Below are 17,181 nucleotides of genomic sequence, written 5' to 3'. Positions count from 1 at the left end.
ATTGTCGTGCGCATTGATTTTTGAAACTTTGCAGACGTTTTACATTCACAATCAGCTCTATAACACACTACATGAACGGTAATATTTGAAAAAAAACCATAATAGGTGCACTTTAATGTCCCTTTATTGTTATTACCAGCCTTGAAGGCTTCATATTGTTTAATTTAAATCATTTATATTTTCGTTTGTATTCACAGATCACCCCAGTCAGGAAGATTTCTAATTAATATTTATTAATATTCCAGAAAGAAAGAAAAAAAAATTTGACTAAACGTTAATCCGTCAATTTCCGCCTCTTTCTCTATGATTGGCATGATTTTCATCCAATAGCGCATCTATGTAACAGGTGGGCGTTGCGCGTGCGGAACGAACTCGCGATCCTATTGGCTCTTTCCTCGCCTTTAGAAGCCCGCCTTTTTTGACGGTTGCCATGCTTTTCTGTTGTGGCGAAGAAACGGCAGCCAATCAGAAAGGAGTTGGGCGGGGACTATTTTGGACGCTGTCAGCGGCTCGCTACTATCAGATCACATTGAACGCGGCACGGTTCGTGGAGGTAGTCTGCTCGTGTTTGCTGTACCGGCGAAGGAAAAACATGAACTATATCGTCTTTATTCTTTCTTCGAAAAGGTAAGACTACGTTCGGTACGCTCTCTTTTTTATCGTATGAATAAAAGTGCGGTGGGGTTTATAAGAAAATGTTTTTTTTTCGGGGACGGTTTTGTATGCTCTCATCTCCAACCAGACCGCCGCGTCCCAAACGGCTTCGTATTGATCATGATAGTGCACTACGTAGTGCGCGGGTGACGTTGTTTTATGCCGCGCGTAGGGCGCTCGTGAAGGGAATCACGCGTCATTTGGGACCGAGCCCAAGTCAATGGGGGTTTGGCTGGACTGTTTGATGAAGAAGCATTTATTTATTAGTCGTGTCGTGCCACAGAGAGCTTTGTTCATTTCCACAAAATACTCAACCCCTTTATTTTCTCGAAATACCCTACACTTATTTAATATTTAACATTTATTTTATCTTTGTCGGGGTGTTTTTAATGTGGTGCTTTTAAGGCAGGAAGTTGCTTTGATGTGAAATTGTATAGCCTGATGGACGCATGGTGTTCTTATTTTTATTTTTTTATTTATTTATTTATTTATTTATTTTTCTAAAAAAAAAAAAAAAGGTCGATTTGTTAAAAATTTTATTTCCTAACCGGCATCATTTCTCCATCTTGTCCAGATCCAGTGCTGCAGCTCCATTTTAGGGACACATTTTCACATTTGACATGGAGGTGTTGCTGGCTTTGTAAAATTGAATAAATCCGTGTAACATTCTTGTAACACTGAATATTTAGGCTGGCGATATTTTAATATGGCGGTCATACGATGTCTCTATATTACAGTTAACAAGTGTGTAACGTGATGCACCGACCAGTGGAGAACCTGAGGATGTCCAGGTTGGGACCAGATGACCTGGACATCGTGCTTTTCCACTGCAGTACTGTGCGTGCAAAAATTCTCAGCCCAATACGTCTCCATAAAGACCCGAAACAAGCACGGAAAGTCTGCGTGGTTCTTCTTTCCCCACCGAAACAAGCTCACTAGGGTGCTCACTGTGGTGCGCACGCATTTTTCATCATGCAATGCAGACATTATCCACTAGGGGTGTAAAACCTTAAAACCTCAGGCTTGCAAACGATACGGTGGAAAACGATATAATACTATTCGTGAGGCGACGATTCAATTCAGTCCGGTTTTGCTACTTAAGTCGGTGAGCCGATATTTGACGGTGCTCCTGAATATCTGATACGATGTGATATTTGATTTCGCTTCTTAAGCCGACGATTCGATATTTGACGATACCGCTGAATACGATATGATTCGGTAGGATTTCATTCCCCAAGACAATGATCTGATGTTTGACCGTAACGATAAATCAGCAACGATACGATGCGATTTCGATCCGTTAGGCAACGATTCGATCTGAATCTGACACGGTAAGATTCGATTCAATTGCGCTTCTTAAGCCGGTGACCCGATATTTGACGGTACCGCTGAATATCTGCTGCAATGCAGATATGCAGACTCGCTTTCGCCTCTTAAGCCAACCAGTCAGAATTCGACGACCTCACTGAATCTGCGAAGATACGATACTGTACGATTCGATTTCGATCCTTAAGGCGACGGACTGATATTTTAGAAGCACTGTCTGCTCCTACACTTTCCTTTCGGAGATTTAATTCCGGTGATTTGCTTTAAAACGTGATCTCGTCCACCACTGACTTTTTTTATTTTTTAAATTTTTTTTAAAGCTAGTTCAGGATTGCTTTTATTCCACCCTCAACCTCGTTCCTAAACTAGACCGGTTTGGTGTAAAAAGCGTGAGACTGGCAACCCTGGAACCGGCGTCTCGTTTCAAACGGCTTTGGGGAAAAACACAAAAAACGGGTCTAACAGGTAGCGTATGTGCCGATTATTTAAAATTTCCCGGTCGCGTTACAGTTTAATAATATTATAATATCAGCGCTGTTAGATTCTGCGATTGTGATCGGGTCAGGAGGCCTCGTTACTATAGTAACAGCTCGTTTACGGGGACCCGTGAGTATTTCGGACGGCTTCTCTACGCCGATCTAAAACTAAAACCAGTGTCCGATTTGTTTATGATTTAGTTTATTTATTTATTTATTTATTTATTTCGAAGGAGTCTCCAGTGCGAGTAAGTTTTCCGACACGGGCGAGTCCTCCGGACGCCGTCGTTTCTTTGTAACACACTGCAGGTTTGTTTTTGTTTTTTCCAGTAACCGAGGAAACGACTATTTATTGCCGCTGTAACGTGATCGATCAGTTACGAGCCGGTTTTACGGACGTCCCGCAACATTAGACGTAACCGTAAACAAACAAACGAAAAAACTCAGACTTGTCGTGGTTTTTTTTTGTTGTTGTTTTTTTTAAATTAATAAAAACTGTAGCGAATTGTTGGCAAATTCGCACGCTATTAGAAAAGAAAAAAAAAAAGCCCTATCGCGTTTCGTAGACTTTTATCGTTACGTGTTTTATCGGGCGACATTTTAACAGGAAAGAGAACGAGTTATGCGTCGAAGCAGCGTTAATGGAATTGAATTCTGGGAATCGCACCAAAAAGGTGAAGCGCGACGGCTGGCGCTTACTTTATTATTATTATTATTATTATTATTATTATTATTATTTTTATGAAATTTTTTCCCCAACAGCAGGACACAGCTGTTCTCCTGGACACCCAGGCTGCTTTCTCTCTAACGAAGTGCAAGGATCGGGACCAGAATCCGTAACGACGTGTTAAACAGCGTGTCAAACATCGCAGCGTGTCTCGCTCTCCGCACTCTCTAGCTCCGTTTAATCCAGCGTGTACGATACCGCGGTGCCCATCGATCACCGGTTTAAACTCTGAACCCTAAAACCACCCTGGCGTGTTTACCAGCGCCGCGCGCACCCTCTGTTCGAGCTCTACCCAGGTGTGATGGATCAGAACCGGGAAGGACACTTTGTAAAGCAAATTCTCACGTCCTGTCCTTTCTTATATCAAGCTCTTATTAAATTATTAAGACGGTTTGACTTGGAATCGAACCGAATCCAAACCTCAGCACCTGAAAAACAAACACGGTGCCGATAAACGGCCTGGACGTTTATAATATCGATCCTAAAATGTAAATAGTCCGGACGGCGTGCGCTGGATGTTCCGGTGCGACATTTTTTTTATTTATTTATTTTTATTTATTAATTATTTTTTTATAAACAGTTCACTGACTGGCTAGCATTCGTAGTTGAGTCACGCACACACGATGAGGATTTGATAACGACGTCACACACTTCGAGGTATTTTTTGGGGGGGTTTTTTATGTGATTATTGCGGCCAAAAATTCTGCTTGTGGAGATTTAAAAAAAAAAATTTTTTACGGGAAACTACTCGAATCGCACGAAATTGTTTCTCGCGCTCTTTCGCGGCGATGTCTGTCGGTAAACCGGGCCTTTTAGCTGTGCTCGTGTGCGACAAGCATGAATCGAAGATGGTTTTGTCTGAACATGTGACGTCAACGCGTTTAGTTTTGAAAAGCTCCTCCGAACGCTGCGGAGTTTCCTCGATTTAAATAATAATAATAATAATAATAATAATTTTTTTTTTTTTTTTTTCCTTGGTTTCTGCGATCGCAAAATCGTGAAATCCCGGAAGGACCGAACTGTAGAAGTTCCAGAAGTTGTGCGAGAGTTATGCAAACTGGGTGGGGTTCGAGTTTAAAAAAAAAAAAAAAAAAAAAAAATCGTACCGCGATATGCCGTGCTGAAATTTTACGTCGAAAAAATGAAACGCCTAAATACGATCCTGTCATTTGAGTAACAGTTTAATAAATTGCAGACCATTCATAGATCAATATAAGGAAGAACGCTTAACGTCTAGCACGTTGGATTATCCTTCAAAGCGCGGGCGTGTTTATTTTATTTGATCTTATTTATTTTTAAATGTCTTCTTTTATGTTGCGTCATTTTACAGAAAAATACACTTTTTTTTTTTTTCTCCCAAGTTTAAAGTGTTGTGTTTAAAGATGATGGTCTGGACAAAACTAAACCCTCTCTCGGATGCTCCCGCTGAAGAAACATCTGGCAACCTCAGAGTTATGAAGTCCCGATTTCTGTGTGTAAAATCCGAATCAGTACTGAATCACTAATCGGTACCGGGAGGTCTTTATAAACCGGCGCTGGATCTCGTGCGAGTTTATTTTCTCCGCTCGTTCTCGTCGCGTGTGTGCGTAATTGCGTTTTAAACTGTAACCCCGGGAGCTTTTATAGTCGCCCGCGTGGGCCGTTAGCTGTAAAAGCGCCGCGTTACGGTCGTTATAGATTCCATCCAGATCTGATAAAATCTCGTGAGTTCAGCTCCACGCCTCGTTACACTCGCTGTAAGTTTCACTGGCGCGGGCCGGAGAGGGTATTGTTTCCTGTTTTGAGTTGTAAGGGTTTTTTTTTTTTTTTTCTTTCGTTTTTTTCTTCAGTGCCTGAAAGTTCAGCGCAGAATTGTTCTACAGGAGGTGCGAGTGTGTGCGAGTGTGTGTAACAGACATTCTTGGTCACCTGCTGCTAATCAGGAAAAGCCAATCACCTTTCACAAAAGAGTGTTAAGAGCTTTAATTGTGCGATGCTGCCTGAGGGGCGCGCACACACACACACGCACACACACACACACACTTGAAGTGAAGAGGTTTGGCTCTGTTTTCTTCCTGCCACTGATCTCACACACAGCCGTCAGCTCAGTGTGTGTGCCGAGGGTCTCATTAAACGGGGAACAGTGAAGGCTTTGAGTCCGATGTTGAGTCGAAGAAACACAAGACACACACAGGCGCGCGCACACACACACACACACACACACACACGCATAAACGTTTAAACGTATAAAGCACTGATGGACAGGTTTGGTTTGTGACTGTCATCTTACTGAGTGTCACTGGCAAAGCAGCACCAACTACCTACAGAGAGAGAGAGAGAGAGCGAGAGCGAGGTGGAAAAAGAAGTAGACAGGCAGATAGAGAAAGATAGACGGAGAGATAATGAGAGATGGACAGAGATTGAGAGATAGAAAGACAAAGCGAGAGAGAGATTGAGATAGAGAGAGAGATTGAGATAGAAAGAGAGCGAGAGAAAGATCGAGACTGTAAATGGAGAGCAGGCCGAAAAACAGACGGATGGAAGAGGAAGAACAAAATCTGGAGGTTCGAGTGCGTTAATGGTTCCGTCAGAAAGGGTTCCAAGTAGAACTTTACACTGTATCTCAACGGTCACGCTACAGTGTTCCGCTCAGCACGAGGCAGCAGGGGCGGTTTGGGACGCGGCCGCTTCCTCTCGGCTCTGCGGAGGACCTCCGGAGTGTCTGGGCTTCTCCGTCACGCCTCCGCCGCGCTGCCCTCGTTTACCTCCGTGCCAGTTTTACCACTTTGCCAAACGGGGCAGTGCAGAGGGGGTGAGATTTTGGGTTGGTTAGCAGCGCTGGCTCCCTCTCTCTCTCTCACACACACACACACACACACACACACACACACACACAGAGCAGATGGAGGATCTGTGGCTACGGGCCTGGTTACAGGGGCTGCAACTGTTACAATGCTGTGAGCACAAAAAAACACAGATTCTCTGTTTACAGCCCAAAGGAACAACCGGCCTGTCTGTTCCACTAGAGCAAGGCCACAGGGATGATTTGGGACGAGGCCGCTTCTGTTTCATTACTGTTTATTGTTTATCACAGTTCTCTTCACTGCCGTGTTTCTCTCTCCCACTTCTGTCTCTTCCCCAGTGAAGTGGGCGTGGCATCTGTGTCACAGTGAAGGGGGTGGGGCTTATGTTGGTCAGTCCCATATCTGTCGGTCCCCATAGAAGGAGGCGTGGATTATGAATGTCAGTCTCTACAGAAGTAGGTGTGGTTTCTCTACCTGTCAGTCTCAGTGAAGGGGGTGTGGTTTATCTACCTGTCAGTCTCAGTGAAGGGGGTGTGGTTTATCTACCTGTCAGTCTCAGTGAAGGGGGTGTGGTTTCTCTACCTGTCAGTCTCAGTGAAGGGGGTGTGGTTTCTCTACCTGTCAGTCTCAGTGAAGGGGGTGTGGTTTATCTACCTGTCAGTCTTAGTGAAGGGGGTGTGGTTTCTCTACCTGTCAGTCTCAGTGAAGGGGGTGTGGTTTCTCTACCTGTCAGTCTCAGTGAAGGGGGTGTGGTTTCTCTACCTGTCAGTCTCAGTGAAGGGGGTGTGGTTTCTCTACCTGTCAGTCTCAGTGAATGGGGTGTGGTTTCTCTACCTGTCAGTCTCAGTGAATGGGGTGTGGTTTCTCTACCTGTCAGTCTCAGTGAAGGGGGTGTGGTTTCTCTACCTGTCAGTCTCAGTGAAGGGGGTGTGGTTTCTCTACCTTTCAGTCTCGCTGAAGGGGGTGTGGTTTCTGTACATGTCAGTCTCGGCAAAGGAGGCGTGGTTCCTGTACTTGTCAGTCTCGGTGAAGGGGGTGTGGTCTTTGTGGCTGTCAGTCCCGGTGAAGGGGGCGTGGTTTCTGTACTTGTCAGTACCAGTGAAGGGGGCGTGGTCTTTGTGCCTGTCAGTTCCATGATACTGCAGTTATTCTGTACACCAGAATTCCGTCACTACCCCTACACCCTTTCTCAGGAGAGAGCACTTCCGTAACTAGCAGCAGAGCAAAGTACTGATCGCTTTGTGCCACATGTTTGTTTTGTTGGTGGTGGAAAAAGTAACTGATTAATTTTTTATTTTAAAGGAAATAATGTGGTTTCAGTCTGGGTTTTATTTACTGCAGTGCAGAGGAAACGTCTCCTAACTCGGGCTCCTCGAGTCAGTTTGTTATCTGGGTCGTCCAGGAAGCACATGACCTACACGGGGTGTGTGTGTGTGTGTGTGTGTGTGTGAGTGAGAGAGCGAGAGAGAGATGAGGATGTACTTATCAATAAGAGCTCAGTGTTCTGTCCATGCCATGGCCAGTTCTCTTGCACGAGGTCATAGCAAGAACCTTTTACAGTTTCTCTTTCTCAGGAACTGGAGGTCCGATGAAGCAGAAGTTTGGTGTGAGGCGAATCTGCTAATGCGGTAGAGAGAGTGGGGCGTAGAGAGAGTGGGGCGTAGAGAGAGGGGGGCGTAGAGAGAGGGGGGCGTAGAGAGAGTGGGGCGTAGAGAGAGTGGGGCGTAGAGAGAGGGAGCGATATCTGTCGGTATTGGTAGGGAGACTCAGACAGATAGAGACAGAGAGAGACAGACTGTCAGAGGGAAACGGATACAGACAAAGGAACAGAGAGATAGAGGGGAAACAGAGAGACAAACGGAGAGAGAGAGGCGGAGACAAAGAAGGGGAGAGAGAGACGGAGGCAAAGAGAGAGGCAGAGAGACAGAGGGAGAGGCAGAGAGACAAAAAGAAAGAGAGGGAGGCAGCGAGACAAAGAGAGAGGCAGAGAAACAAAGAAGGAGAGAGACAGAAAGAAAGAGAGAGGCAGAGAAACAAAGAAGGAGAGAGAGAGACAGAGAGACAGAAAGAAAGAGAGACAGGCAAAGAGAGAGGCAGAGAGACAGAAAGAAAGAGAGAGGCAGAGAAACAAAGAAGGAGAGAGAGAGAGAGAGGCAGAGAGACAGAGGCAAAGAGAGAGGCAGAAAAACAAAGAAGGAGAGAGAGGCAGAGAGACAGAGGCAAAGAGAGGCAGAAAAACAAAGAAGGAGAGAGAGAGAGGCAGAGAGACAGAAAGAAAGAGAGACAGGCAAAGAGAGAGGCAGAGAGACAGAAAGAAAGAGAGGCAGAGAAACAAAGGAGAGAGAGAGGCAGAGAGACAGAAAGAAAGAGAGACAGAGGCAGAGAAACAAAGAAGGAGAGAGAGGCAGAGAGACAGAAAGAAGGAGAGACAGGCAAAGAGAGAGGCAGAGAGACAAAAAGAAAGAGAGAGGCAGAGAGACAAAAAGAAAGAGAGAGGCAGAGAAACAAAGAAGGAGAGAGAGAGGCAGAGAGACAGAAAAAAAGAGAGACAGAGGCAGAGAGACAAAAAGAGAGCGCCAGTGAGAGAGGCAGAGAGAGAGACAGAGAGAGAGACAGAGAGAGAGACTGTATTATCACTACGCGCCTCTCCTTAACCCTGAAGTGGTAGAAATTCTGCTCTTCAGGTTGGGGATTATTAAATATTTATTTATTGCCATGTGTTAAAACTGAAAATGATGATTAGGGTAAATGTCAGTATCTCTCTCTCTCACACACACACACACACACACACACACACACACTCACACACACACACACTCACACACACTCACACACACTCACACACACTCACACACTCACACACTCACACACACACACAGCTCGATTGACCAGCATGGTTGTTGTCTCCTCGTTGGACTGCATGAGCACTCGTATCTTTACCTCTTCTGATTAGGGCCGACGTTATTGTTCGGGTTTCAGCCGGCAGGAAGTGGCAGGTCTCTGACAGGAAGTTCTCGCAGCTCAGGATGCTCAGCGTGCGCCTCCCAAATTAGCACCGTGTTGTGTTATTTTTTTTGTTTGTTGTTGTTGTTTTCCTGTGACGCTGTATACGATCTGACATCTTTCTGAGAGACTTATTATTTATTCTCGGGTCTCGTTAACTTATACTAACACTCGTCCTTCGTATTTGTCCGCTGTTAAAAAGTAACGGCACCCCCAAACAATTGGTTCACCGGTGCTCTTTTCTGCCCTGAGAGACCTTTTTGATTTACTTTTATTTACTAGGACTCTCTTTGTTCCCTTTATTTCCTCCGACCCCCCCCCCCCCCCCCCCTCTCTCTCTCTCTCTCTGACCCAGAACACTCCGGTTCTGACAGATGGAGCCACCAAAGAACCGACCAGACTCCGTTCTTTCTCTCTCTCTCTCTCTCTCTCTCTCTCTCTCTCTCTCTCTCTCTCTCTCTCTTTTTTTTTTCCCTCTCTCTCCTTGGCATTTGCAAACTCATTCCCCAAAGACTCGAGAGGATCTTCTATTCTGGGCTTTGATCTGGAAAGTATGTGCACCCTTTCTGCTTTCTGAGCGTGTGGCCCTCGGGTCTCCGTCTCTGCTCCGATAAAGCCGTGCGGGGAGGAAAACCCGACGGCGTGACGTCGCACACACTCGTGCCGGAGGCGCACTCCGGGTTAAAAACGGGAGCTCTGGATCGCTCGTCCTCTTTAAAGGTCTCCTGATGATGTTAGCTCGCTAGCAAATTTGGCTACTGATTTTAATGGTACACAAGCACATTGTTTAAGGAGGAGCGGTACGGCGACCGTGAGCACGTGAAAATAAGGGCCAGTGGCGACGTGACGTTTTTTGCCGCGTAGAGATGATCTGTCGAAATAATCCCAAATGTATACCGGTGTTTGTTCTTCATCCGTGTCTGGGGCGTCGACTGTGCGCCAGCGTTTTTGTTCGTTTGTTAGTTTTGTGGTGCGGTGTGTTGTGTCGTAGAGTTATTGAAAATAATCGCTCATCAGTGGGAAGGTTCATTCACAAGATCGATTTGAGGTTAAGTTAAAGAAATGATCGGCACTTTATGCAGAGAGAGAGAGAGAGAGGGGGGGGGGATAGAAAGAGACCGGGTGAGAGACAAAGAGAGAGGGAGACGTAGAGCGAAATGAGCGAGAGACCGATGGAGAGAGACGTAGAGAGAAGGGGTGGGAGACATAGCTGGAGAGAGACAGCAGGAGAGAGACGGATGGAGAGAGACAGCAGGAGAGAGTCGTAGAGAGACGGATGGAGAGAGACGTAGATAAGACGGATGGAGAGGGAGACAGTAGGAGAGAGATGTAGAGAGACGGATGGAGAGAGATGGCAGTAGAGAGACGGATGGAGAGAGACGTAGATAAGACGGATGGAGAGGGAGACAGTAGGAGAGAGATGTAGAGAGACGGATGGAGAGAGTCGTAGAGAGACAGATGGAGAGAGGCAGTAGGAGAGAGACGTAGATAAGACGGATGGAGAGGGAGACAGTAGGAGAGATTTAGAGAGACGGATGGAGAGAGATAGCTGGAGAGAGACAGTAGGAGAGAGTCGGAGAGAGACGGATGGAGAGAGACGTAGATAAGACGGATGGAGAGAGAGATGTAGAGAGACGGATGGAGAGAGATGGCAGTAGAGAGACAGATGGAGAGGGACAGTAGGAGAGAGTTGTAGAGAGACGTAGATAAGGCGGATGGAGAGAGACAGTAGAGACGGATGGAGAGAGATGGCAGTAGAGAGACGGATGGAGAGAGACAGTAGGAGAGAGTCATAGAGAGACGGATGGAGAGAGACAGTAGGAGAGAGTCGTAGAGAGACGGATGGAGAGAGATGGCAGTAGAGAGACGGATGGAGAGAGACAGTAGGAGAGAGTCATAGAGAGACGGATGGAGAGAGACAGTAGGAGAGAGTCGTAGAGAGACGGATGGAGAGAGATGGCAGTAGAGAGACGGATGGAGAGAGACAGTAGGAGAGAGTCGTAGAGAGACGGATGGAGAGAGATGGCAGTAGAGAGACGGATGGAGAGAGACAGTAGGAGAGAGTCGTAGAGAGACGGATGGAGAGAGACAGTAGAGACGGATGGAGAGAGATGGCAGTAGGGAGACGGATGGAGAGAGACAGTAGGAGAGAGATGTAGAGAGACTGATGGAGAGAGATGGCAGTAGAGAGACGGATGGAGAGAGACAGTAGGAGAGAGTCATAGAGAGACGGATGGAGAGAGATGGCAGTAGAGAGACGGAAGGAGAGAGTCGTAGAGAGACGGATGGAGAGAGATGGCAGTAGAGAGACGGAAGGAGAGAGACAGTAGGAGAGAGTCGTAGAGAGGATGGAGAGAGATGGCAGTAGAGAGACGGATGGGGAGATACAGTAGGAGAGAGTCGTAGAGAGACGGATGGAGAGAGACAGTAGGAGAGAGATGTAGAGAGACGGAAGGAGAGAGACAGTAGGAGAGAGTCGTAGAGAGACGGATGGAGAGAGATGGCAGTGGAGAGTCGTAGAGATACGGTTGGAAAGAGACAGGAGAGAGACATAGAGAGACGGATGGAGAGAGACGGATGGAGAGAGAGAGCAGTAGAGAGACAGATGGAGAGAGATGTAGAGAGACGGAAGGAGAGAGACGGATGGAGAGAGACATAGTGAGATGGAGTGAGTGAGAGAGACACGGAGAGAAGGACTGAGAGACAGATGAGAGAGATGTAGCGTGGAGGACGTCTGAATTTCACACCTGTGTTCAGGTTGTGTGGTGATCAGCGTGATCTGAGTGAGTGATCTTAAACGTCTGCAGAACTTTGTGCTAGCGGTGATCATCGGCCAGTTTGGAAGCGTTCCGATCTAACGCGTCTGTGCTCAGGACTTCACGGTAGCTCTGTGGTTCAGGTTCTGCTCCAGTGACCACGACGTCATGAGTTCAAATCCCGGCGCTGTCCCGAGAGCCGCTGCAGGTTCTGCTCACGGCCAACACACGCTGCGTTATCTGCCAAGATCCACATCTCTACAGACTCCAGCACTGAGTTAATTACTGATGATGCTGACGGAGACAGAGTAGTGGGGAGAGACCGGGAAAGGGATCTGGATAGAGAGAGAGAGAGAGAGAGAGAGAGAGAGATAGACACTGAGAGGGACTGAGAGGGACAAGAGGAGAGAGAGATGCAGAGGGAAAGAGAGAGAGAAAGATAGGGAGAGACAGACATGGAGATAGAGCAGGAGAGAGGGAGGTGGATAGAGAGGGACAGGCAGAGCTGGAGAGAAAGAGGGTGAGTGAAAGGCACAAAGAGAAAGAATTAGAGACAGCGAGAGAGATTGTGGTGTGTGTGTGTGTGTGTGTGTGTGTGTGTGTGTGTGTGTGTGTGTGTGTGTGTAATCCCCCTGTGGTTCACTCGGGTTGAACAGCAGTGTTAAATCCGCAGCACAAGGACGAATCTCTCTCTGCTGCTGTATGAAGTCAGAATTCGTGCTCAGCAAAAAAGCCTTGTGTGTAACCATAGCAACAGTAACATGGCAACCAAAACAATGGCAATTAGTACAGAATACCCACAATGCACTGCGGTATATTAGGTCCAGTGGACGTGTATAGAGAATACCCACAATGCACTGCGGTATATTAAGTCCAGAGGACGTGTATAGAGAATACCCACAATGCACTGCGGTATATTAGGTCCAGTGGACGTGTATAGAGAATACCCACAATGCACTGTGGTATATTAAGTCCAGAGGATGTGTATAGAGAATACCCACAATGCACTGTGGTATATTAAGTCCAGAGGATGTGTATAGAGAATACCCACAATGCACTGCGGTATATTAGGTCCAGTGGACGTGTATAGAGAATACCCATAATGCACTGCGGTATATTAAGTCCAGAGGACGTGTATAGAGAATACCCACAATGCATTGCGGTACATTAGGTCCAGTGGACGTGTATAGAGAATACCCACAATGCATTGCGGTACATTAGGTCCAGTGGACGTGTATAGAGAATACCCACAATGCTCTGCGGTGTTTATAGGGAATGTAAAGCCAATCGTTTCCTCCCGCTTCGTGTTAAAGAGCCTCCTGTATTGTATTAAAGTGAATTAATGACTTGTTCTCGTCTCTCTCTCTCTCTCTCTCTCTCTCTCTCTCTCTCTCCTGAGTTTGCTGCTGTCTTTCCGTCCCCCACGATCGGACATTTTTATCCTGTTAGAGGTGCCTTTTCATCACCCTCGCTCGGCCTAACCCCGGTGGGAGTTAGAGTTTCCGCCTGATCGCCCCGGACCGCTCCTCTTTATTCTGCCCTTCAGCTCGGCTTTGTTCTCCGCTGCAGCGTGTTACGCTGATCCGCTTACATTCTGCTGTCCAGCTCTGCTACAGGGACATGATGGGCTACAACCGCGCTCCGTGCACCGCTCCATCCTCATCATCTTCATCATCATCTTCATCTTCATCATCATCATCTTCATGGTCATGGATATGCACCGATTTGGAAATTTCAGCCCGAAACCGATAACTGGTAGTTCTTTGTATTTGGAAGCCGATAACCGATACATTGGCCGATAAATCTAAACCTTGATGTTATTTTTGCGAGTCTGATTACAAAAAAACCCAAAAGGCGAAGATGTACCGTGGACACCTGCTTTTATTTTAAAACCTGAACAGGAGGAGCGGTCGAGGGGAAGCGGCAAGGGAATCACGTCTGCGGTACCTGCCGTGTGTGAGCTCATTTCTGTTCCTGGGCGCCGCTGCCGTTTGTCTCGCAGCGACTTTTGTCTGATAAAACGTGTCTGATTACATTCGTTGGTTGTATCGCGGTGTTTTTGCTCTACTTCGTCCTCACGTTGGTCCTCTTTTTTGTTTTTTGCCACCTTGAAAAACTCCCACACAGCCGACATGGCGTCTTCTCTCCAGCACAAACTCGTGCTGATGTAACGCGTCATGCTGAAGGAACCAATCAAAACTCACTGCGAGCGAGCGTCTGAAGCGGTTCAACCGAAGGACATTGAGAGACAGGGAGAGAGAGAGAGAGACAGGCAGACAGACAGTGAGAGAGAGGGAGACAGACAGACAGTGAGAGACAGAGACAGACAGCGAGAGAGAGAGAGAGAGACAGACAGACAGCGAGAGAGAGGGAGACACAGACAGCGAGAGAGAGGGAGACACAGACAGCGAGAGAGAGGGAGACAGACAGACAGACAGCGAGAGAGAGGGAGACACAGACAGCGAGAGAGAGGGAGACAGACAGACAGTGAGAGACAGAGACAGACAGCGAGAGAGAGAGAGAGAGACAGACAGACAGCGAGAGAGAGGGAGACACAGACAGCGAGAGAGAGGGAGACACAGACAGCGAGAGAGAGGGAGACAGACAGACAGACAGCGAGAGAGAGGGAGACAGACAGACAGACAGCGAGAGAGAGGGAGACAGACAGACAGTGAGAGACAGAGACAGACAGCGAGAGAGAGAGAGAGAGACAGACAGACAGAGAGAGAGAGACAGACAGACAGCGAGAGAGAGAGAGAGAGACAGACAGACAGCGAGAGAGAGGGAGACACAGACAGCGAGAGAGAGGGAGACACAGACAGCGAGAGAGAGGGAGACACAGACAGCGAGAGAGAGGGAGACAGACAGACAGACAGCGAGAGAGAGGGAGACACAGACAGCGAGAGAGAGGGAGACAGACAGACAGTGAGAGACAGAGACAGACAGCGAGAGAGAGAGAGAGAGACAGACAGACAGCGAGAGAGAGGGAGACACAGACAGCGAGAGAGAGGGAGACACAGACAGCGAGAGAGAGGGAGACAGACAGACAGACAGCGAGAGAGAGGGAGACAGACAGACAGACAGCGAGAGAGAGGGAGACAGACAGACAGACAGTGAGAGACAGAGACAGACAGCGAGAGAGAGAGAGAGACAGACAGACAGCGAGAGAGAGAGAGAGAGACAGACAGACAGCGAGAGAGAGGGAGACACAGACAGCGAGAGAGAGGGAGACACAGACAGCGAGAGAGAGGGAGACACAGACAGCGAGAGAGAGGGAGACACAGACAGCGAGAGAGAGGGAGACACAGACAGCGAGAGAGAGGGAGACACAGACAGCGAGAGAGAGGGAGACAGACAGACAGACAGCGAGAGAGAGGGAGACACAGACAGCGAGAGAGAGGGAGACACAGACAGACAGTGAGAGAGAGAGAGAAAGACAGACAGACAGCGAGAGAGGGAGACAGACAGACCGACAGCGAGAGAGGGAGACAGACAGCGAGAGAGAGGGAGACAGACCGACAGCGAGAGAGGGAGACAGACAGCGAGAGAGAGGGAGACAGACAGACAGCGAGAGAGAGGGAGACAGACAGACAGCGAGAGAGAGGGAGACAGACAGACAGCGAGAGAGAGGGAGACAGACAGACAGCGAGAGAGAGGGAGACAGACAGACAGCGAGAGAGAGGGAGACACAGACAGACAGTGAGAGAGAGAGAGAGAAAGACAGACAGACAGTGAGAGAGAGAGAGACAGACAGACAGACAGCGACAGAGACAGACAGACAGACTGCGAGAGAGAGAGAGACAGACAGACAGACTGCGAGAGAGAGAGAGACAGACAGACAGACTGCGAGAGAGAGAGGGAGACAGACAGACAGCAAGAGAGAGGGAGACAGACAGACAGCGAGAGAGAGGGAGACAGACAGACAGACAGACAGACAGACAAAGAGATTGAGAGACAGACAGAAAACCGCCCAAGAGAGACAGAACGACAGACAGAGAGATATACAGAAAGAGAGACAGAGAGATATACAGAAAGAGAGACAGAACGACAGACAGAGAGATATACAGAAAGAGAGACAGACAGACAGAGAGACAGTTAATTCACATGTCGATTGGCTCAGCTGCAGTCATGTGATTTACGCAGAGACCAGATTATTTATTTATTAACACACAGTAACATTGTTAAATAAATCAGTGTACGTTTTAATTCTGTTAAAACTGGTAAAAAAAAAAAAAGTTGTAAAGATTTGAAACAGTCGAGACTTCAGCATCGAATCAGCTTTAATTTCACATTTATCTGTAGCAGTTTTTTTAATGGGGAAATGCAGTAGAACGATCATCTAAAAGTTGCCATGTTGTGGAAAGGTGTGTGTGACGGGTTCGTGGAGCTGTAGCTGTTACAGGCTCGTGTCTCTGAGCTGGATTAAACACTGAAGCGGAGCTCTGTCTCGGTCTCTGTCTCTGTCTCTGTCTCTATCTCTGTCTCGGTCTCTATCTCTGTCTCGGTCTCTGTCTCTGTCTCTGTCTCGGTCTCGGTCTCTGTCTCTGTCGGCGGCGCAGAACTGAAACGCAGCTGTGTGTCACTACGTTACGGACTGGCGATGACGTGATGCCTGTTTTTCCTTTTCCTCCACAGAGCTCTGTAGAAAAGCCTCAAAATGGAGAGCATGTACTTCAGGAACAATTTCTGGGTGAGTGTGTGTTTCATTTATCTTACTGTGTGTGTGTGTGTGTGTGTGTGTGTGTGTGTGTGTGTGTGTGAAGGAGTGGAAAGAGCTGAGTCGTGTCAGCTGGTCCTCGGGGACTGGAGCGCTCTGCGGTCTCTGCACACCTGGCCGAGCTATTTCAGGTGTGCTCCTCGCTGAGCGGGCGAGAGGGAGGGAGAAACGGAGAGAGGGAGAAACGGAGAGAGGGAGAAACGGAGAGAGGAAAAAAACTCAACAAAACCGATGATTAAAAAAGACAGACGTTAGAGACACAGATGGTGAGAGAGAGAGAGAGACAGATGGACGGGGAGAGAGAGACAGATGGGGGGAGAGAGAGAGAGAGAGACGGACGGACGGGGAGAGAGAGAGAGAGAGACAGATGGGGGAGAGAGAGAGAGAGACGGACGGGGAGAGAGAGAGAGAGAGAGACGGACGGGGAGAGAGAGAGATAGAGACGGACGGGGAGAGAGAGAGACAGACAGACGGGGAGAGAGAGAGAGAGACAGATGGGGGAGAGAGAGAGAGAGATAGAGACGGACGGGGAGAGAGAGAGATAGAGACGGACGGGGAGAGAGAGAGATAGAGACGGACGGGGAGAGAGAGAGACAGAGAGAGAGAGAGAGAGACGGATGTCTGTCTTGTTCTTGTTCCAAACATCTGACCCCGAGAAGCCCCGCCCACTGAATGACAAAAAATGTGCAAAACTGGATTTACAGGTCATTTGAGACTCCGTATGGAACATGCCTTGAAT

At 47.8% G+C, this 17,181-nt stretch overlaps 1 protein-coding gene across 6 annotated transcripts in view; it reads left to right on the top strand.

Moving 5' to 3' along the window:
* Window positions 1-506: 506 nt before the first annotated feature.
* The window catches only part of fcho1 (FCH and mu domain containing endocytic adaptor 1), a 47,586-nt gene continuing 30,911 nt past the window's right edge, over window positions 507-17,181 (top strand). For 4 of the 6 annotated variants that reach the window (XM_017467034.3, XM_053680459.1, XM_017467032.3 and 1 more), the window contains exons 1-2: window positions 531-627; window positions 16,361-16,415. In XM_017467034.3, the coding sequence (XP_017322523.1) occupies window positions 16,383-16,415 (33 nt within the window). In that variant the 5' untranslated portion in view covers window positions 531-627; window positions 16,361-16,382. Of the gene's footprint in view, window positions 628-6,304; window positions 6,422-16,360; window positions 16,416-17,181 lie in introns of all 6 variants that reach the window. The other 2 variants (XM_053680458.1, XM_053680460.1) reach the window with 2 other exon arrangements.

Source organism: Ictalurus punctatus, chromosome 5, assembly GCF_001660625.3.
Source record: "Ictalurus punctatus breed USDA103 chromosome 5, Coco_2.0, whole genome shotgun sequence".
Classification (NCBI taxonomy): domain Eukaryota; kingdom Metazoa; phylum Chordata; class Actinopteri; order Siluriformes; family Ictaluridae; genus Ictalurus; species Ictalurus punctatus.
This window is presented reverse-complemented; position numbering and strand designations above follow the sequence as displayed.